We start from the raw sequence: 21,427 nt of genomic DNA on the forward strand, positions 1-21,427 counted from the left end.
TATAAACAGGCAATATGTAGCCTTTCACTTGCAGTGTCCTCAAGGCCTCTCACACCACAGTAGGGGCCAGAATTGCCTTCCTGGGGGCAGGCTGGCTAGTGTCCCATATCTAAAGGAACACATCTTGCTCACTCATTCACCCCAATTTACATGGGTTGCTTCTGTCTTTGGTTAGATATGTACCTAGAAGAGTTAGGAGTTTAGTTTTGGAGAGCGTCCATGTGTTGTCTGTGGTTGAACACCAATGGCGTGTAGGTCCCCACATTACTGACCATACAGCTTGTGCCAGCCAGGGCCAGGCCACTTGTGTTGATGTAGCTCTTCTTTTCTCTAGGAATGGGAACTGAAGAATGGGACATAGAGGGAGGCCATGCTGTGCCCAGAGCCTGCACACTGCCACCAGCCTCCTCACAGGCAACCTCGGATACTCCCCCAAAGTGGTCTGACCATGACTTCAGACGTTTGAAGCCGAGCTCTGATGCTGACATCTTCGCCTGGCTTACATGTCCTCTTTCTACTGTATAATGGTGCCCTGTAGAAAAGTTTACTTTCAGACTTTGGTGTCCACATTTATTTGTTTAAAAAAAAAAAAGAGAGAGAGAAACAAAGGGGCAACAAACTGTTGTAAAGACCCCTCTGGCAGGTAAGGTAGTCATCTCAGCCCATACACAGCCTGCAGACAGATGCACCATGGCTCCCACGAGCTCAGTAGGACCTAGAGCAGATTGCACCCTCTGCTGCCGCCCTCCCTGCATGTGACCAGCACCTAGTGTCTGCCCTTCCCTGTCGGCCACAGGTCGGGCTGCATAGCCTCAGTGTGAACATCGGGAATGACCTGTGTGTGTCTCTGCACCCCTCCCATGCCTGTCCCCCGCTACTGGAGGTGAAGCCATGGGGACTTTGTGCTGTGAAGTGTCTGCCTTTAAGTTGGGGGGGTGGGGCTTGACAGATGCTTTTGTCACCAGGACAAGAAAAGCTGCCATTCTTTATAGCCTTGTTTGGTTTTTTTTGTTGTTTTGTTTTAAGATAATGTCCCTGTTTATGACTGATTTGTTTTGCTCAGGAGAGGTTGCAGAGGCTAGCCCTTGTCTAGCATGCCCCTTTCTGCCTTGACCCAGTACCCCAGTCTTTCCCTACTCTCCAGAAAAGGTGAACTTGGGTTCATCATCCATTTATGGACCCTCTCTGACAAGTGTGGTCAGTGCTTCTTTTGCAAAGGAAGGAGGTTCTGGAACCCATAGGTTCAGACCAGGACAATCTTAGAGCACAGATGGCCTTCAGAGCTTTTCCTCTTCCCTTCAGTATGTAAGTAGAAGCCATGAATCGTGGATGCACTTGGCCTTGCTGGTACTTCCCCAGGTGTTGTGGGCCAGGTGGCCTTTTCCCCCTTCTCCTGCTTGGACTGAGTACCATGTTCCTTGGGTAGTTCAGATGTTCAGTATGCAAAGAGGAAAACAGCTCGGGAGTCAGGCTGGCCTCCACCCTGTGGGTCTGAGAGTCAGGCAGACTGGCATTTTGGTCTCCCTAGGCACTGCAGAGAAGAGATAATCAGTCACCTATGCAGATTTGTTCTGGTCCAGTCACATGGGTTATAGGCTTTTTCCCAAAAGTACAGAACTTGGTAAAGCTCTGTTGGAGGCGAGCCTTTTAGCCACAGTCCTGACTCTTATTGTACAGGAAGGGGTGATTGGATAGTCTCTCCTCTCCTCTCCTCTCCTCTCCTCTCCTCTCCTCTCCTCTCCTCTCCTCTCCTCTCCTCTCCTCTCCTCTCCCCTCCCCCCCCTCCCCTCCCCTCCCCTCCCTTCTTCTCCTCTGCTCTCCCTCTTTCCCTATCCCTCTCCCCCTCTCCCCCTCCCCCTCTCTCTATGTCTCTCTCTATGTCTCTCTCTCTCTGTCTCTTTGTGCCCCAGGGCCTATTCTAGGCAGCCAGAGCATCTGTAGCCTTCATGGTGAGGGCAGTGTTCAGTGTGTTGCCCTCTAGCCTATAGCACTACCTTGTAGTTCTGAGGAGCAGCAAGGTTGTCTCCAGTGCATGGGGATATTCTTACTACAAATCCAAAGCTGCTCCACTGGAAGCCCCCTGAATCCTTACTTCAGTGTAGAGCCACCTGCCAGGAGACTGATTCTTAAGCTGTCACATAGGCACCTTGCTCTGCAGCACCTTACCCCACAGGGCAATAGATGGACACGCTTTGTACCAGCATCTGTGGCCATTCCTTGCTGCTGGAAAACCACGCAGGGAGAACCTGGAAGTAAGGAATGGGGGAAGCAGTCTCCACATAAACCAGCCTGTTCCCATAGCAGCAAGTTAGAGCCCTGCATGATCATGGGAGCTGTGGCCACTTCATATCATGTGAGATGAATGTTCATTCTATAAAGGGAAGAGTATTTGCCTACTGTAGATTTTTGCTGCCTTCAAGGCTCTTGGCCCTTCTGATGGGCAACCTGTTTTCTCTGGACTGTTACCAAACGAAAGAGAAAATGCCCAGCCTGAAGTTTCAGTCCTGGCTTCAGTCCTGGGAGATGCTGGAGTAGAGTGGGAATATGAGTGGAATGCCATGCCTAACCGAGGGACCATTGCTACTGCAGCTGCATATTGCATGTGATGACCAAGACTTGGGATATTAGTCCTGCAGAAAACACAGTTCTTTTGGTTTGGACCCTGGTCTCAGGCTCCTGGCATATGTAGTTAGTGTTTAAAAACCCCAAAATTGTAATACCCCGTAACTGGGTCTAGGAGGAGCAGCTGAAGGAGATGCTGTAAGCAGAAGCAGGGGCTCTTTAAAGCGGGCTCTGAAGTGGGCTCTGCTGGCTTGCGCTCACCTCAACATTCTTAGATTTGATCAGAAAGTTAGATTAAAGCATGTGCTTCAGAAGAAATTATTTATTTGTATATGTTCAATGAATATGGTTTTAATTTATATCTGTACATACTGAACACCCAGAAGATATTTGTCAGAATCCTGACAACAATCTCATTTTATGACTTGCCCAAAATGTGCTCAGCCATAACTCCCAGCCTCTGGGACAGTTGTCAGTACTACAGTCTTGTTTTGTCTGGAGTCAGACTGGCAGAAGACCACCCCCTTGCTGCCATAAGCTTCTTTTGAAGCATATCCCACCATTGTAACCTCATCAGTGGTTGTTGGCCACATGGTGATGGGAGCCAGCCAGACCTGGGGAAGGATGGCTCTGGATATGTAAGGCAAGGTGGCCTACCTCTTCAGGTCTCTGTTACTCTGAAGACAATGTGCTTTCACTTTCAGCCATAATTTGGAGAGATACCATCAACCTTCAGAATTCCTCCATTTTTATTTCATAATGTGTTCTGTGACTAACTCTTTGCATAGAAATAGCTGCACTGATAACAGGGCTCACCTGGTCCCTGAGAGGCTCATTTGTAGACACTCGTCACACAGACTGTGCCAGTGCCCAGAAAGGGTAATCATCATGGCCAGGTCAGCAGATACCAGGAAGGCCCATCCAGCTAGGTGTGAGCCTGCCACATATGGACTCTTCTAGAACCATTCCTTGAGACTCACAGTGACTGCTTCTCAGTGTCATGTGTCAGTCTCTCTTGTCCCCTCCCTGCCTGGTCATCTGCTTCATCTTTTCCACTTTTCCTAAGTTGCTTTGGCCATTTCCAAAACACTAAACGACATGCTTATGGGCTGGAGATTGGCCACTTTTGGCAAGTATGCTTCAAAAAGCATGTCCAAGCCCTGAGGCGAAGAACTGCAGCAGGTTCCACCATGGCTTGGGGTGAGGACTGGGCTTAGAGCTGTGGGCCAAGCTCATGTGGTCATGGGCACATCTGCAAAAGTCCTTTACCTGCTGCCCTATGGCAGCATTGTCTGTGTGTCCCAGCCTCTCCTCCAAAACGGGGCAGGACTCCTCTGCAGTTGTCACCTGCCTGTGCTCTGGTGGGGGAGGCATTTAAGCCTGGCAGCCCCTTCCAGCCACAGCCATGGATCGGAGCTCCACCCATACCCACCAGCAGATAAAACACCCCATATCCTATGGTTGTGGCAACTTGATTACTACCTTCACTTTTCTAAAATAATGTTTTTAAACCAGAACAGTTTTCAAATTCATAGTTTCAAATATGTGTTTGAATATTTGAGTCTGTTACAACTGTCTTATTACAGACCCCATAGTGGGCTGGGTTCACACTGTGAAATAAACTGCAAGTAAAAATAAAATGTGTGTGCCATGTACACATAGCTCCACCCCAAGGGAGAAGCCACAGCAGCTGTGTATGAACTGTCATTGGCAGAGAGAGGCCTACCTTCATCCCTTTGGGATGCCCCAGCTGATGCTCCCTTGGTGCGTGGCTACAAAATGCCACTACCATCTTCAGTGACATCAGCTTCCCCACACACTGTGAGAGCCCCAGAGTGGGGTCTGCAGTTCTTGAGTCTTAGGGACCAAAGGTGTTTTTAAGAAGATGACTTTGGGATTGATTTTCTAACAAAAAAGGATTCACTTTACATTTTAACAGCAATGTTAGGTGATAGTTATTCAGAATTAATTGAACATGACTATAAGTTGTAAAATGTTTTCATATTAAGAATGTAATTATTTCCTTATTGTATTTTTAAAAGACTAAAGTCCTATTTAAAATTCTCTTTGAAAGAACCAGGCAAAGAAGAGTTGTTTTTTTTTTTTTTTTTTTTTTTAACTAAGTTTGTTGGCAGTGCCCATTTGAGCTGATGTAAATATATTTTGGCTATGTTTATCACTGTATTTAATTCATAAAGTAAAAATTTTATGTAAAAAAATCACAATGAAAATACAAGTTTTAGCCCATTTTCCCCTTTTGTAGTAGCCTTATCTGAATTTTCTGCTTTATGGATTGATTTTTCTACTGTTGTAATGGTGTAGCCCATTGACTGGCGCCTATGGCGTAAACCACTTGTGTATTATTAATAAAACTATGGGGTGAGGGGGCCAGGCCTCAAACCCTCCCAACCTTGCCTTGTAGTGCAGACTGAGGCGTTACTCGGTTACCCGAGCCCTCATTTCCTGGGAGCAGAGGTCACTGGGCAGCTGAAGGGCTGGGCAGTCACGGGGAAGGCAGCGTGTGAATGCGACTCCTCTAATGCAGAGGAGGCACAGTGGCTGTTTGTCTGCTGACATGAGTGATCAGCTCATGGAATGTGACTACACATATACTGGTGTCCCAACCTTTTGCTGGAAGCAAATGAATGGGCAAGGATGCCTGTTGTTGGGGAGGCCAGAAAGGCAGGACAGATGTGACTAGAACACTGACAGGCTTCCCCAGTGAAGGACTGCATGGAGACTTCTGGGATCTTAAAAAGGGTGGCTATCTTGGAGGCCATTTGGCATGGTTTGCAGAGTGGTGGGGTTTATTTGAGCTAGTTGGTGGTGGCAGTTAAATGGGAATGCTACCAAAAGAGGCAGGGAAGATGTTCCAGTCCAAGGTGAAAGCAGTAGCAGTGTTGAGCGTGAGGCATCTGTGAGCAGCTAAACAGGGTACAGGGAAATGGGGTGACAAGCAGGCTGAAGAGGGCCCTGTGGCATGAGAAAGGTGGAATGCATCTAAGGCTCCACATACTCAGGGCATCAGGGCTTTCATGGGTGCACACCCCAGCCTGCTGGCAGAGTAGCCGAAGCCCATACAGGGATGTGTGGGCAGCCCACCTGTGGGGGCTAGCTGGCTCCCCCAAGGCTGACCCTTCCAGCTTTACAGGCTGTCCATAGTTGGGGCCTGAGCTGATGCGGTGGAATGAGACGTGCAGATGGGCACAGCATGGAAGTGTGGCAAGCGGACAGGAGCTGCTGCTGGGGCCTGCTGAGTGTGGAGGCTCAGCATGAGCACATGGGAAAGTGTGGCTGGAGGCTGCCATGTGGATGTGTCTGTGGGGCCTAGGGACATGTGGGGTGAGTCTGGCAGGGCTCACTGTAGCCTTCTCCCCACTGTGCTGAGTGGAGCCAGCTGGTCACCATGAGTGATGACAGGTCGCCCTTGAAACAACTAAACTGAAGTTGAGGAGTACCTGGGCTCCAGAACAGTTGTGAGGACTCGGAGCTGTTCCTTGACACTTAGCCTGTGGGTCAGCTGATCACCCAAAAGACCTGAGAAGATGGATCCCACCCTGCCTACCCTGCCTACTTCAACCTTCTTGGACAGAGCTGGCCACTGAGCCCTCAATGCCCAGCAGGCTTTCACTGAGCCCAGTATTTGGGGCTCAGCCAGGGATTAAGGCAGTGTTTCATATTTTTGGCTAAAAATAAGCCACAGATTTGGTGGCATGAGGCCTCCTCCTCCATAAAGCACACCTGCCCCTGGGTGCTAGATAAGATAGATTGCATCTTGTGCAGGGGCAAACAGACCCAGTGGTCAGGTCTGCTACCTTGTCATGTGAGATGACTTAATTAGTTCACATGGACATCCCAGGTCCAATGTTTATGTGAGGCTTCTGCCACCAACCACAGTTTGTCGTGGAGAAAGGGCTCCATAGCGGATGACTATGTGGCAGTAAAGTACCTTGTCACACCATTAACTCTTTCCTAGGAAGATATGCCCCAGGGCCTATCATCGCAACATCATGACACATTACAGTGGCAGATGCACAGCATACCCATGGCATATCTGCAAGCAAACCATGGTGGCCCAACCTCATCACACACCCACTGGGAACTACATTGTTAGAATGACTAGTCCCGGTGCCATCACTGCATTAGAACAAGCAGAGAACATGGTACAATCCCATCTTCTCCAAAGCACACTCTCTTTTCCTCTGGAGCATTCTGTCTCTCTCACACACACACACACACAACACACACACATACACACACACACCTCTGACCTTTATAAGTTCCTCTCCAGCCACTCTTGTCCTTGTCCTCACCTGCTATGCAACAGAGACCCTGCATTTATCCCTGGGCTAGGTGGGTCCTCTGGCTCTTTAGTTAACTGTGGCCACCACCAGGCTGAGATCACCTGCAAGGCCAAGGCTTCTGCCTCTTCATGTTCTGCTCCAGCCCAGTATTCACCCACAGTGGCTCAAGTTCAATGGAACCTGGAGGAATTTTACACTAACCATCCTGTGACACAGGGAAGGGTGCATGTGTTCACTCTTATGCAATTATGCCTCTGTACACCTCCCTTGTTCCAATTAACCACTTGGAGTCAGCCTTGCTGACAATTGGAGCTCAGCCTGGAGGGATTTTTCTGCATAGTAGCACTCTTCAGACATGACTCTGAGGGCCAGACAGGGAGCTAGCCCCTGTTCCTTGGAAAAACAGCTTGGTTGCTTTGGAAAGTCCTAAAGTACTTGCACAGAAGTCCACTATGTTTGAGGCCTCTGTGGAACTGCTGGCTGGTGCTGGCTCACTGTCTCCTTGGCCAGCTGTGCCGAGGAGCACCCATGGCACTTCCAACCCCATTTACCTCAGAAATGCCATAGTAACACTCTCTTCTCTCTTCTGTCTCTCCTACCTCTTACTGTCTCTTACCACGGACAGTGAGCCTGAGAGAACACTGGAAAGATGTTCTTTACAAGGGTACACTTGAACTTACCAAGTCCCAGCCCCTTTGGCTATAGGGATGGTAAGCTTGGCAGAGCAGTGCTATGGTGCATGAGGCCAGGCTTCCACCTGCCTACACAGAGACCACGGAGGCAGGTCTAGGTGTGGGGCGTGCCATACAGAGTCGCCTGGTTCTCAGCTCCACAGCCTCACTCATTAGCTGTGCCAGTGAGGCTTCTGGCTTCCTGCGTGCTGACCACAAGGGACGAAATGAACTCATGGGGACAGACTGACTGGGACAGTGTCACACCTTGCAGTCTGATGTCATCCCTGCACCCTTTTGCAGGCCATAGGAGCAACTGCCATTCCTCTCAGGACCCTTCGGCCATACTGCTTCTGGAACTGCAAGTTTAGAGGTGTGTACATTGTGTGTGTTGTATGTGCGTGGTGTGTTTGTGTAGTGTGTGGTATTTGTGCATGCACACACAAATCAAAATCTTAAAGGCAAAAAGCTGACTATGTTCATTTTATCTCAGTTAAAAGCATCACCAATGATTTATTGGTTTTTAAAAAGGAAAAAATAACAAAGAATGCATTGCCTGTTAGGTGTGTATGCTGGGTATGTATGTGATTCAGTGGAGTGATGAGACCCCCAGCTGGTGGCACCTGGTCCCTATGCCAGCATTGCACCTTGACATATATGGCACCTCAGCTGACAACCAGGGAACCTTTGCACCTGTGTGATATCTGCAGTTATGGAGATGGGCACATGGGAGGTACATCAGGTGCTGCCTTATTTCCAGGCTGCTGGGTCTACACACCCAAAATGTCCTTAATAGAAATAATAACATAAAACACAAGGAAAGACAAATAGCTAAGAAAAATCTAACCAAACAGCTGCAAGAATTAAAACTAGTGGTCACAGAAGGTCCGAGACCTGTAGTTGGCTGTCCCCAGGCACTAGTGAGCTTAAGTTGGGGGCTGTGTCCAGGGGTTCTGTGCTGACTTTGGGCCTTTTGGGGACTGTGCAATGTGTGAGAATCATCCCACATGTGTGTAACACTGGTGGGAATGGGGACGGGTGAGGGGATGAGTCCCCACATAGCTGTCTTTTCAAGCCTGTAAGCAGGCAGATGGGACAGGACAAAAGTTGGGCAGTCACAGTCTTCAGTGGCACTGAGTTCATGTCCCTAGCCTCTCACAAGAAGGACAGCTTTCAGGGCCACCTCTGGAGGGATCAGAAAGGGAGCTAGTTTGGGCATACCTGGGATGCCCACCCCCACCCCCACCAGCTCTGTGCCCTTGCAGTGACTGCTCTTGTGCCTGTTGTCCCATCTGTGCCCTGAGTGCCTGGTGCCAGGGCCATCCACTGACAAAGCCTGAGCATCCACCGTCCTGGTATGAGGCTTCCTCCCTGGCCCTTTCCCTTCCCCTGGTGAGGAGATGTTTCTTCCTCAGAAAGAACTGGTGGGTGCCCCTGTGATGTGCAGACACCCCAGTCTCATTCTAGGCCAGTGACTGCCATCCTGAGCTCTGGAAAGCCACCAGAGAGCTGGGCATGGAGGAGGAGATGAGATGGGGTTCAGGGAGGGGTACAGAAGAAAGGGAGTGGTGATGGAGGGGAGGGGACTGACTTCAGTTTGAAGGCAAAAGGTGAACTGTGCCGTGCAGCTGTCTGCTTACAGCACCAACCTGCGCTAGGTCCCTGACTCTGGGTAGCTAGGAGTGGGCAGAAGCTGCTCTGCATGGGGACAGCAGAGGGCTACCCCTGCTGCTGTCTTGCCATGACCTTGAAGAGGCCACCCATCTGCTTCAATTCACCAGGAGGGAACATACTTCTCAATAGTCCTATTGCTCTGCCTTCCCACACCTCTCCAGGTTGGCTCTATGTGGGTCTCTCAAGTCCTAAGGAAACACAGAGAACCTGCTTGGGGGAGGCTGTTGTGCCTTTTGGGGCCTCAAGCCTCTTCCAGAGCTCAGGCCTTGTTGAAGGCCAGAGCCATTAGCCAAGAGACACTGGAAGGGTGCTTCCTGCTGGTGGGAACAGGAACTGTAGGCAGAGATCCCTCCCTTCTGGCCACGCTCCCCATACGCCCTAGGGAAAACTAGGAAGGACTTTGCCCCTTTGGGCCCATGTGAGGATCCCTGGGCATCCTGAAAAAGCTCTCAGAGTGAGGCTCTGAGAAAATGTACATGTCTACCACCTGGCCTAGGAAATAGTTAAAGGAAAGTGCCCGAAACTCAGCTACCTGGACAGGTATTTACATTGTTTGCAATGTGAAGAGAAGGGCAGGCTTCCTGAAAGGTGGCACAGGGTAGGCTTGACCTACAGATTTCCCAAGACCTTATGGGCAGAGGGCTGTGCATGGACTGGAGCTGTGCGCCAGGGCTGAGCAGGTCTGGAGCAGCCCTCCTCTTCCCCAGGCAAGCCCACCCTAAGCTTCCACTGGCCAGCCTCAGCCAGGAAAAGCCAGGCTTGGGCTGCAGTGGCACGTTGGAGCAGCCAAGGCAGCATGTACAGGTCCAGGGGCAATGATGCCCCAGAGTCAGGGATGGGGACTTTGGGCGGCACTGCAGGCCTGTGTCCAGACGGGTCAGGAGTGTCCCATAGGCTGGTTGGGGCTGACAGAGGGAGGCGTGCCTGTCCCACAGGTGGAGACAGGTAGAGGAAGTGGCCTTTCCAGAGGTCTCAAAAGGGATGTTGTTCCAGCCACGTTTGTAGTCCTGTGCCCTCCACGGGTGAAACAGGAGGAGCATGTCCTGGCCAGGTGCCATCAACTCACCAGGTAGCTATGCATCTCCCGAGAGTTGATACTCAGGACCACGCCTGAGTGGTTGCCTAGGGAACAGAAAAGCATAGCCATTGATTAAGGACACCGAGAAACAGGCCACATGGGGACATAGGTGATGGCCTTAGCAAACATAGAGCAAACATGCAGTGGTCACCCCAAGGTTCCCTCAACCTGTGCTGAGTGCAGGGTGAGGATGGGGTCTCCAGTGTTCTAGGTGGTGACTGAAGAGGGGCATGCCCAGTGCCACCACAAGCAGTGGTCCCAAAGGCTGTGAGGTGAGGCACCTACTGACCTGTGTGGGGGCCACCCCTGGTATTGGCAGCAATGGGGTACAGGAAGGGCTGAGACTCCGGCCCCTCCTGGCAGCAAGTACTGTAGGGCATGGTGTGGTAAGGCCAGGAGACGAGAGGGGAGAGAGGGCATGGTGATGGTCAGAGGTTAGTTAGGGGGCCCGATGAGCTGCATTTGGAGACTAGGGGACAGGCCAAGGACCCAGGTCTAGTGCTTCTTCCTGCCCTCTGTGTGCACAAAGTGGACAGCAGCATCCAGGAGTGCCTTGGGCTAATTGGCCATCCATGCCATGCTTCCTCAGAGCTGCTACCTGTGGTTTACTACCTGTGACATCACAGTCACCTGGGCACTTCTGGGAAGGATCATCATGGGCAGTACCTAGCACATGCTAAGGCTTACAGTCTTTATTCTGCCACTGTTACCAACTAGGGGCTTTATAGCAAATAGCTGTTGGGGATCAGCTCCTTCCCTCCTGACCTTTGGAATCCTCCTGGTAGGGACTATGATCTGCCTGCAGAAAAATGGTACTAGGCTATATGGAGCCTGTGGGGAGGCCTAAGACCAAGCCTCTGCGTGGGCACTAGGAGCTGCACAAGCACCCGTACTGTGCCCAGAGATCACGTCAGCAGCTGAGAAGCTGAGGGAGGGTACCCATTACAAGCACAGCACAAGCTGCCACTCAGAGCCAGATAGCAACTGCAGTGTTGAGCCTGTGGCCACATGCATGCTCAATATGTTATGTGGAGTTATGGTCCAGGAGACAATAGCTGTGCCATGTAATAAAAACACACCTGGGCTGGCAGATATGATAGGTGACAGCAATTTCCCAATTGGCTGGATGGGGAGGAGAAGCAGCCCCACCACTAAGGAGGCTTGCTAGAACTTTAGCTTTAGCTTTAGGGTCCGGCTGGCCTGGTGGGGATCCAAGGTCAGCCACTGAGAGTTTGTGGCCCTGGTGACTACTGACCTTGCTGCGGCACCACTATTAATAATTCCAAAAGCAAGGGCCATCACTTCTGTCCTACACAGCTCTGAGGACCAGTAGACGAAGGTGTGCATAATTGTTAAGGCAGATGCCAGTCACATGACAGCTGGGCTTCATGACACCTCATGGTGCCATGCTCTGCTTGTATATCCCAGCAGAATGTTCATGGCCACTGTGAGTGGGCAGGCAGTGACACTCTCACCATAAAAGGAAAATGGTTGGCAGTTGTGCATGGGCAGGGCAGGGCAGGGCAGGGCAGACTGGTAGGCCTGGATACCATTCCAGTTAAACTGCCATTGTTCAGCTGTTCAGAGAAAATAGGATAGAGGGTGTTACTCCTTGGAGGTAAGGGAGAGGTGCTACAGCCACTGGTGACCTTCCCTGGCTGTCCCTCTGTGGGCAGGTAGGAGTGAAAAGTCACCTTTGTTAACATGTTGTGCAAACTGCAAAGAGCTATGCTAAGCATCTGTCTGCACAATGCTCAGAGGATTTGCAATGAACAGCATGGTGGGAGTGTGAGGTATAATTGGTCAGGATTGGGCTCCCCTTGGGGCTGCTCCGTGCCTCTGCAGAGCTGTGTGGACTTGGCAAGCCACTGCCTAGCTTGGTGTCCTGGGCCTCTGACTTTATCCTGTGCAGCCTTGGAGCCCCAACCCAGTACTAGGACGACACATGGTCCAGAGGGACCTGCCAGCAGGGCCAGCCTGGTCCCCTGTCCCCTGTACCTTGCCAGGCCTCTTGGGAAGGGGTGGGGACAGGCAGAGCCATTGTGTAGCAGCCCCTACCCTGTATGGTGCTCTGTGCATCCTCGCTGTGGCTCACGGGGCTCGTCATTTCCTGCTCCTTTTCATTGTGCATCTGGGCGTACACTGTCCTGCCCGGGCGCTTCCTGCTGGGTAGAGATGGCCACTTAGCTTTGCCTGAGCCCTCACCCAGCCCCAAGTCCTTTGTGGGAACTGGGGGACATGTGCAGACAACGCTGCACAAAGCTGACCCCACAAGGAGCTTTTTCTAGTGTTCCCTCCACCCTGCATTCAGCTGCCAACTGTTTGCTCATGGCCATTGGCACATTCTGGAGCCAGCACACATGCTGCTGCTGAAGGGACAGTCTTATCTTTTATCTCCCAGCACCTGGCATCTGGGACAGTGGCATAATACACTCACCTACCTGGTCCTGAGGGGTACCTGCTGAACCCTGTACCAGGGCCCCACTGTCCACTTTCCTTCCATCCAGGCACCAGGGAAAGTAGAGAGGGTGGCACAGCACTCTCTGTCTCTATGTTAACTGGGCCTGAGACTGCAGGCCAGGCCCCTTTTGTGTGAGACTAATCCATCACTCCAGTCCAGACCCTGAAAGGTCACAGTCCTATACCAGAGACAAGTGGGCCAGGAAGAGAAGAGTATGCCCAGAGGTGGTAGCAAGCACCCCTTAAAGTCATGTTAGAGACAGAGTGTGCACTCAGATCCATTGGGTGGGTACCAGCTATGCCCAGAGGGTGGCTTCAGGGTGGAATATGTCCCCTCAGGCAGGAATATTCAAGTGTTGGATATGGGCTCTTCACTGACTAGGGCAGTCCCTGCCGGCCTGCAGGGGACACAGCACTATGGAAATACAAATGCTTGGAGGCAAGGGGGTGGCAGAAAGGGATCAAGTTTGGGCATACCTGGGATACCCACCCCCACCAGCCCTGTGCCCTTGCAATGGCTGCTCTGATGCCTGCGGTCCCTGTACCATCTGTGCCCTGAGTGTCTGGTGCCAGGGCCATCCACTGACAAAGCCTAAGCATCCACCGTCCTGGTATGAGGCTTCCTCCCTGGCCCTTCCCCTTCCCCTGGTGGGGAGACATTTCTTCCCCAGAAAGAACTGGTGGATGCCCATATGGTGTGCAGGCACCTCAGTCTCATTCTAGGCCAGTGACTACCATCCTGACTCTGGAAAGCCACCAGAGAGCTGGGCATGGAGGAGGAGACAAGGCGGGGGTCAGGGAGGGGTACAGAAGAGAGGGAGAGGTGAGGGAGGTTTGTTGTGTTGAAGATAATAGGGGGAACTAAACCAGCTTCCAGCTGCCTTGGCCTATTGCAGAGCTTAAAGCCCTGGATGGATGGATGGATGGATGGATGGATGGATGGATGGATGGATGGATGGCGGGCAGGTGGGTACTGATGGAGTCTCCTTCTGCCTGACTGCTTGGAACTCACTGGCGCTGCTCTGCCCTCTTCCCCTGGGTGGCCTTCAGCCAGTAGGGAGGAGCACCTATTTCCATGGAGTACTTCCCTACTCTCCACCCTCCCAGCAAGAAAGCCGCGGCCCAGGTCTGGCGTCTCTCTCTGGGCACTCCTGGGCCCTCCCTGTTTCTGTGTGGTGGGCAGCACCCTGTTCTTCTGGACCCTTGTATTGTACCCACATCACTGCAGTGTGTAAAAAGACTGGCCCTCAGAAGGTTGGAAAGTGGGGCTGACACATCACCCAGGGACCAAGTTCTGTCACTGATACCAACCTCTTCCTCCCTGGGGCAACATGTAGCTCCTGAGAACATCCCCAGCCCTGCACAGTCGTGTGACACTGACCATGCCCAGAGGAGTGCCCCCTCTGCCCTTCACAAGCTTGGACATAGGTGTCGCACCAAGGGCTCCTACGCCATCATCTAGGACTCCGCTCCCCTGGCCTTTTGGCCATTGTGGGGGCCTGCAAGTAGGCAGCTGCAGAGCGAAGCAGGGCCCACTCCTTCCCTTCCCCCTCCTCCTCTTCCTTCTTTTCCCTTCTTCAGGGCCCCTTTTGTAGACAAGAATATCAAGGCTCCAAGAACAGGGTTGTGTCCTGAGAGTAGAATTGTGGCAGGGCCACACGTGGTCAGGTCTCTGAAGCAGACCCAGCATTTGACTTGCTTGGATGATGGGGCTGCTTATTGGATTGTGGGCTTCGGCCCTGTGGTGCTGGAGGATGCTGGGTGTGGATGTGAGGAGAAAATTCTGGACACTGGGCCCTTGGAATCCAGGTAGGTTTCACAAGGAGCCCTGATGGTCGACATTGCCATGGCGCCTACAAACCTCCTTGAGGATACCCATGGAGTGGATTGCACCTTGCTGTGGTCACCACCCTGGGATGCCTGCTCATTTGGCCCAGCTCTGCACACTGACGTGACAAAGGAGGGACTCCATCGTCCCAGAAGCCATCCCTCACACACACCTAGGAGACTTGGCATTCCCGCTCCAGCATAGGCCCTGCCAGCTGCCAACCTTACACTTGGAGCTCCTGCCTTTCTGGACTCAGAGTTGTGCAGACTCACATCGCCTCCCTCCATGGCCCTCTGGGAGGCCACGGCCTGTTGATTGTCTAGAGCTGCTCATGTATGTCAAGACCGCCTTGTGGCCTTGCCTTTTGAACTTGTAGAGGATGAGCGCTCCCATGGCAAAGAGTCCGATAACGAAGAGAACCACCACTGCCCAGTGCCCGCTGCTGCCACTTGGCCTTTGAGAACCTACAAGAGAGCAGAGAGAGGGACAGCTGTGGCTCACCATCCCCAGCCCCATCCCTGGACAAGCTGAAGGGACATGGGTTAGGAAGGAGTGGATGCTGCATGGCCTTGGAGGAGTTGGCTTCTGTCTGTGCTCAGCAGGCAGGACTGCTGTGGCTGGCCCTTGAGGGGACAGACACCTCCACCTTTGTACTGACGTGGGGTAAGTAGGTTCCTGATGGGTATCATGCCTGCAGCACAGATGCAAACTTCCAGACACTTTGCCTTGTGGGGAGACATAGAAGTGACCTAGAGGCTTGCCCCATGAGGGAGCGAGGGCAGAAGCCTCTCAAGTCCCTGTGAGTGTGAGTAAAGGGTGGCTTCCTTGGCAGAGGTGTTGAAACCCAGAAGGACGACCTGAGGGTTAGTGGATCTAACCAGGATCCCTCAGCCAGCAGGAGTGTGTAGTGGGCAGGGGAAGGTCGTGGCCTGACGACCACAGCTTCTCTCATTATCCAGGGCCCTGAATTCACTTCCACTCCACCCCCTACGGGCCCCAAGCTAGGCCTCTCACCTGCATCCATGTCCCTCAGGGCCACCAGGATGCGAAGCCCGCCTCGAAGGAGGAAGCTGATCTTGTGGTCACTCAGCACCTGCTGGATGGCCGTCAGTCTCTGAAAGCAGAGGGAGTGTGAGGCCTCAGGGCAACAGTGTAGAGACCCAGCAGTGGGGTTAGTACCACCCAACACTAGTGCTGGTGGTGGGGACAGATGCCACCTGTCCTTCAGTGCCTTCCACAGGGAATGGAATGAGAGTGTGCCAGCTAGCTTTACCAGAAGGCACATGGAAGGGACCTCAGCAAGCTCTTGCTTTTGTAGGGACAGAGACATAGGTGTATGGTATATGTGGGTCCATACACTCAGCGTGCTCTGGGAGGTCTCGTTCTGTCCATGGTTGGTGGAGCTCCTGGGGTGGAAGACCACAAAGAGGACAAGGCAGGGAAGGATACCCGACCTGAGGGAGCAGGAAGGGTGTTGTCTGGGCTGGACAGCCAGGTGACAGTGAGCCTGGTGAGCCATGGCACCATGAGACATGGCAGATAGCTGCAGCACTGAGAGCCTCGCAGGGCTCTTCCATGCCTCACCGCTCCCCTGTGTGCTCATGCAGAGGCTCTGTGCAGGCCTCAGAGTGGAGGCCTGGCTGTCTCTGCTGACACTCATCCTGCATTTCTGTGTCCCTGATCTCAGAGCTCTTGGAAGTGGTAATGGGCCCAGGCCCAGAACTAGCCATCCCCCAGCTTCTGGCCTCTGGGGAGAGGGGGCTGTGCCTCCCCCTGCACTCTGGGCCCTCCCTCCTTGATGGTCAATCCTGGTTTTCAACTTGACAAGATTTAGGATCACCATGGAAACAAATCTCTGGGCATATATGTGAGGGATTTTTCCTAGGTTAAGTCAATTTAGGTAGAAAGGCCCATATTAATGGTAGGTGGCATCATTCCCTGGACTGAATCAGGGAAAGTGAGCTAATCACTTCTCTACTTCCTCACTACGGACTGAGAGTGGCCAGCTGCCTCACACCACGGTGGACCATCACCTCAATCTGAAAACTGACATGAAGCCTTCCTTTCCTAAGTTGCTTTTGGTCAGGTATTTTGTTTCAGCACAGAGTTCACTGAGGTAATACAGGGCTCACTAACTCCTGGAACACTGCCACCCCAGGGAGCAGCCAACCAAGGGCCTCCTGGGTGCCTAGGTGACTCACACTGTCCCAGGATGGAGCCAGTTGGCCAGAGGGGTTATTTAGGGCTTGTCTTTCTGCACCACATATTGGAAAGGGGCCCCTTGGGATGGTAGGCCACAGGGATCCTCTAACAGGTAAAGCACATTCTGGGACTCTGTTCCAGATGGTGAAAAACATGGATGAACATGCGACACCTTCCAGGCTGGACCACTGGCCTGTCCAGTGAGGGTCCTGGGTCTGGGCAGGGAGTGGCCCTATGGTAAGGGCAGCGTCTTCTGGAGTTGGATTTGATAAGCATCACTATGGAGTACTTCTTGAGCCTACTGTCCCCGCTCTGGCCTTCAGTCTTATTTGAATTGGGTTGTTTTTCTGTGATGTGGTTGGTTCAGTCCTCTGCATACTTTGCATGTGAATTACATGTCCAAGGCACTTCCCTCCAGCCCTATGTATGATCTCCTTACACATGCACCTTAGCTTGATGAAGCCATTGTCTCCTTTGCCTTTGCTACCTGTTTTGAGGGTCACTCCACCAAGTTGGGCCCATGTAGGGCCAACTAACAGCTGTGCACTCTGTGGACATGTGTCGGTGTGGATGTGTGCTTTTGTTTCTGTGGAGGATAAAACAAGAGCGGAGTCCCTGGCCACACACATGGTCACTGTCTCTTGCCTAAACCAATATATCATTCTTCACCCCCATTTTCCATTTACTTTTACAGTTTGACAGTTGGGTCTTTAGTCCAGTTTTTATTTTTATTTTTTTGAGGTAGAGTCTTACTCTAGTTCAGGCTGATCTGGAATTCATTATGTCATCTCAGGCTGACCTCAAACTCATGGCAATCCTGCCTCTGCCTCTCAAGTGTTGGGATTAAAGGTGTGCACCAGCATGCCCAGCTCAGTTGATTTCTGTGTTTCTTTTTTTTTTTATTTAATGTGGCCTGAGGCAAAGGTCCAATTCCATTCTTCTACATGTGGCTGGAGGTCTGGTTTCCCAAGCACCATTATACTGGAGAGACTGCCCTTTCCTCGCAGTGTGTTCTTGGTTCCTTGTTGAAGGCCGATTGGGCACACATGCATGGATTTACTTCCGGCCTCCTTTCTGCACCCTGGGCTGCTGCATCTGGTTTCAGGGCCATGCTGTGTGGGCTAGGTAACCATGATTTTGGATGCTTTGAAGTATGTGTGGTGTATCTAGCTTCATGTGTGGTTCAAGACCACTTGACATTTTCATTGCCTTTTGTGGCTCCATGGAAATGTCAGAGTTGCCTTCTATCCTGTTAAAATCCCAGCAGACACATTACTCAGTAGATAGATTGGGTAGGATAAACATTTTGGCAACTGATCCTTTTACTCTATGAGCGCAGATGGTCTCTTCATTTCAGGTCACCCTGGGTTTCTCATCCGTGTTTGTAGCTCATGTCTTTGCTTCTTTTCTTTCCTTTTTTTTTTTTTTCCCCTGAGGTAGGGTCTCACTGTAGCTCAGGCTGACCTGGAATTCACTATGTAGTCTCAGCCTGGCCTCGAACTCATGGCAATCCTCCTACTTCTGCCTCCTGAGTGCTGGGGTTAAAGGCATGCTCCACCATGCCCATCTGTAGCTCATTCCTAAGTGCTTTATCTGTTCTGGTGCAATTGTAAGCGGGATGTTTCCTGATGATGTAGCCTGGAGAAGCACTGTTGATTGCTGTGGGCCTCGGGGCTCTGGCTCGCTGGCCTCCCTCCCTCATCGGCACTGTGAGACCTACATGGAACACTGGGTCTGCACTGCCCAGGCCCTGATCTGGATCTAAACACTACATTCAGGTCACTGGCCACCCTGTCCATGTCATGTCTCTGGCCAATTCAGATGCTATGCTCACTTCTTCCCTCCTTGTGTGTTCTGGGCTACTATATGTGCTCCTGAACAGCCATGTGGGATCATACAGTTCCCCTATCATCTGCAGAAGAACCCCTGTGCTTCATCTGTCCCTTCCAAGCTTCCATCCCAACAACCACTGCCCATCTTTCTGTGTCTAGGGGTCTGCATACCCTGCTGCATCATGGAAATAGCCTGTGGTTTCTGGCTACTGTAGTCAGGCCTGCTGTGTTGCAGACTTGTCATACTAGCATGGCTCACGGCTCAGGGAAGATGCTGCCTCACTCACGTGGACACTCTAGCTTGCTAATTCATTCCTCAGCTCAGGGACAATTGAATGTCCCCATTCTGGGCTGCTACATATAATATGTGTGTGTGCAGATGCTGTGTCATGCACATTCCATTTCTCTTGGGTATTCACTAGGAGTGCACATGCCAGACCACGAGGTCACTCTGTGTCACTTACCGAAGAGCCATGAGCCCTTTGTCCACAACGGCTGTACAATACCACTAGAACATGTAAGGTTCTGGTTTCTCCTGGTCTGCACTTACGGTGGTGTCTGATTTTGAAGTTTGTTACCCAAGTGGGCACAAAGGGTTTCCCAGACATGTCACTCAGCAGCTCTCCCACCAGGGCTGTACATGGCAGCTGTCCTGTGGAATGTTTGGTAACTACATGGAGCTGATTTCTAGTCTGTCTTGGATCCTACAATACAGGGTTTTGCCTGTGCATCCCAGTACTCCTTGCAGTAGAGCTTGATCATGTGATCTGCTCAAGCCAATGGTATGAGATAAGTAAAACCATCCCACCAGTGGCAGTGGCCCAGCCTGCTGCCATCAGGCTGCCTGTCTCAGTGACTCTGGAGGAGACATGACCTCCAGAGGGAAGAGCCAGACAGACTGCAACATGACCACGAATAAACCTTTAGGTGATTCCCCACAAAGATATCCCTGCTTATTTGCAATGGCCTCACCTGACACTTGGCCACACAGTCCTGCTGTGCAGGGAGAACCTGGGAGCAGGTGGCTATACCCATACCTTGTCGCCTGTGAGGCTCCTCTTCCTTGTGGGCCTGGGAGGGGGCAGGAGCACATATAGGTCAGCCAAGGTGGGCAGCCCTGGCTTCACCACAGTCACTAGCAGCTCCTCGGGGATGCTGGTCTCCTGTGGGGACAGACAGGCTACTTTGATTGCCTTTTTCTCATCCTCTGACACATGCCTGACCTCCAGGAACATCGGCTCTCCCTTCCTGGCTAGGTAAATCCTCTTCACCTGTCTTACACATTGCTTCTGTCCCATACATACCTATACCTGGCTGGAAATCCCAAGGCATCCTATGCTACCTCCTGTCCCATGCTGCTGTCCCTCAGCCCTGTGGGGTCTGGGCCATGGCCTTCATACTGCCTAGGCCTATCCTTAGGCTCATTCCTCATCCTGAGGTTGAGTGGATACTGTCCTCCAACTATGGCCCTCTCTACCAATTCCTGTTCCAGCTCTGCCCCAGGCCCACACCCACATATTCCAACTCACCAGACTTAGCTCCTATATGTCACTATGCCTCCTGTGAGGCCCCCTCCATATACTATCATGTGATAGACTCTTGTTCATCTTTCATTGCCCAGCACAATTTAACCAGCACTTTTCAGAGGATAAGGCCAGGATAGACCTATGCCTGTGACAGCTTTGGGTGTTTCTAGGGGATGGCCTCTCTCTCTCTCTGGGGCCCAAAGACCTTGGGCATCTCACTGCACACTTGAGGGCACTGCCTTTATTTTCAGCTGCCTGAAAGCCGTGGTTGCCCAGGTTTCTTCCTCTGCCTGCAGAGTTTATCTCAGAAGATGAATCCAGCTTTAAGAGTGCTGGAGGACATGGACCTGCACAGCTAGCATGTAGGATGAGAGTCGCGTCTCTCTCTTTGCATTCCCAAGCCAAGGCAGTGACCTGCTCAGTCCTAAGACCCCCTCCACTGGCCCTGTCTTGCCCATGGTGCCCTGGCCCACAGTCTGGCTACAGGTGTGGGGAGCCTGATGTCCAATCCACTCAGTACCTTGGCGAGCAGCCGTGTGACCACCAGGCCCACATCATCCCTCCATTCAGGGGTGTTGGGGTTGTAAGTGTCTAGGTCACTGGAGAACTGTAGAGGCACCACCTGGAATTGATCTGGAAAGAGGACAGAGCAGGAGCCAGTCAGGCCTGCATGGTTCTTGGACCCTCCAGGACGGTGGTACATGTCATGTGTCCCCATGGTCTTCTGAAGAGGTCAGGGTGGTTCTGGCTCTGTATTTGGAAGACAACAGCTGTGTAGCTGTTCCAGGCAGGGCTCACTCACCTGGTGACAATGACGATGGCTCCTGACCTTAGAAGACAGCTTGGCACAGTGAAAGCATGCTCTACAAGATCTGCCCTTCACAAAGACATACACCCCTTTGAGGTTGGCCTCTCCTTCCTCAGGAATCCCTGGACTTCAATTCACTGGTCCTCTAAGAGGCCTCATCTTCTCCTTCTCCCACATTTCCCAAGCCTCACAGCTTACAGCTGTTTTTCTTTCTTTTTGTGTATGTGTGCACATGCATGTGTGCATGTTCATGTGCAAATGCACATGTATGTGCATATGGAGGCCAGAGGACAACCTCGGTGTCATTCTCAGGTATGCCATCCACTTCTATTGAGACAGGGTCTCTCAATGACCAGGAAATCACCAATTAGGCTAGACTGGTTGGCCAGTGAGCCCCACAGAGATCCATCTGTATCTGCTTTCACAGTACTGGGATTGCAAATATGTACTGTCATACCCAGCTTTTATGTGAATACTGAGGA

General features: G+C 51.9%; 2 protein-coding genes across 3 annotated transcripts in view; one reads left to right on the plus strand and one right to left on the minus strand.

The window, feature by feature from the left end:
• Positions 1–4,976, plus strand: part of Afap1 (actin filament associated protein 1) — a 152,187-nt gene extending 147,211 nt beyond the window's left edge. For both annotated transcript variants that reach the window (XM_004655994.2, XM_004655995.3), the window contains one exon: positions 335–4,976. In XM_004655994.2, coding sequence (XP_004656051.1) covers positions 335–361 — 27 coding nt within the window. In that variant the 3' untranslated portion in view covers positions 362–4,976. The remainder of the gene's footprint in view (positions 1–334) is intronic.
• A 3,031-nt stretch (positions 4,977–8,007) lies between these two features.
• Positions 8,008–21,427, minus strand: part of Sorcs2 (sortilin related VPS10 domain containing receptor 2) — a 478,299-nt gene continuing 464,879 nt past the window's right edge. Inside the window, exons 22-27 of the mRNA XM_004655993.2 lie at positions 20,658–20,770; positions 19,649–19,774; positions 15,592–15,691; positions 14,939–15,041; positions 12,348–12,451; positions 8,008–10,333 (exon numbers count right to left, since the gene is read on the minus strand). Of these exons, the coding sequence (XP_004656050.2) occupies positions 10,269–10,333; positions 12,348–12,451; positions 14,939–15,041; positions 15,592–15,691; positions 19,649–19,774; positions 20,658–20,770 (611 nt within the window). The 3' untranslated portion in view covers positions 8,008–10,268. The remainder of the gene's footprint in view (positions 10,334–12,347; positions 12,452–14,938; positions 15,042–15,591; positions 15,692–19,648; positions 19,775–20,657; positions 20,771–21,427) is intronic.

Source organism: Jaculus jaculus, chromosome 11 (genome assembly GCF_020740685.1).
Source record: "Jaculus jaculus isolate mJacJac1 chromosome 11, mJacJac1.mat.Y.cur, whole genome shotgun sequence".
NCBI classification, from domain to species: domain Eukaryota; kingdom Metazoa; phylum Chordata; class Mammalia; order Rodentia; family Dipodidae; genus Jaculus; species Jaculus jaculus.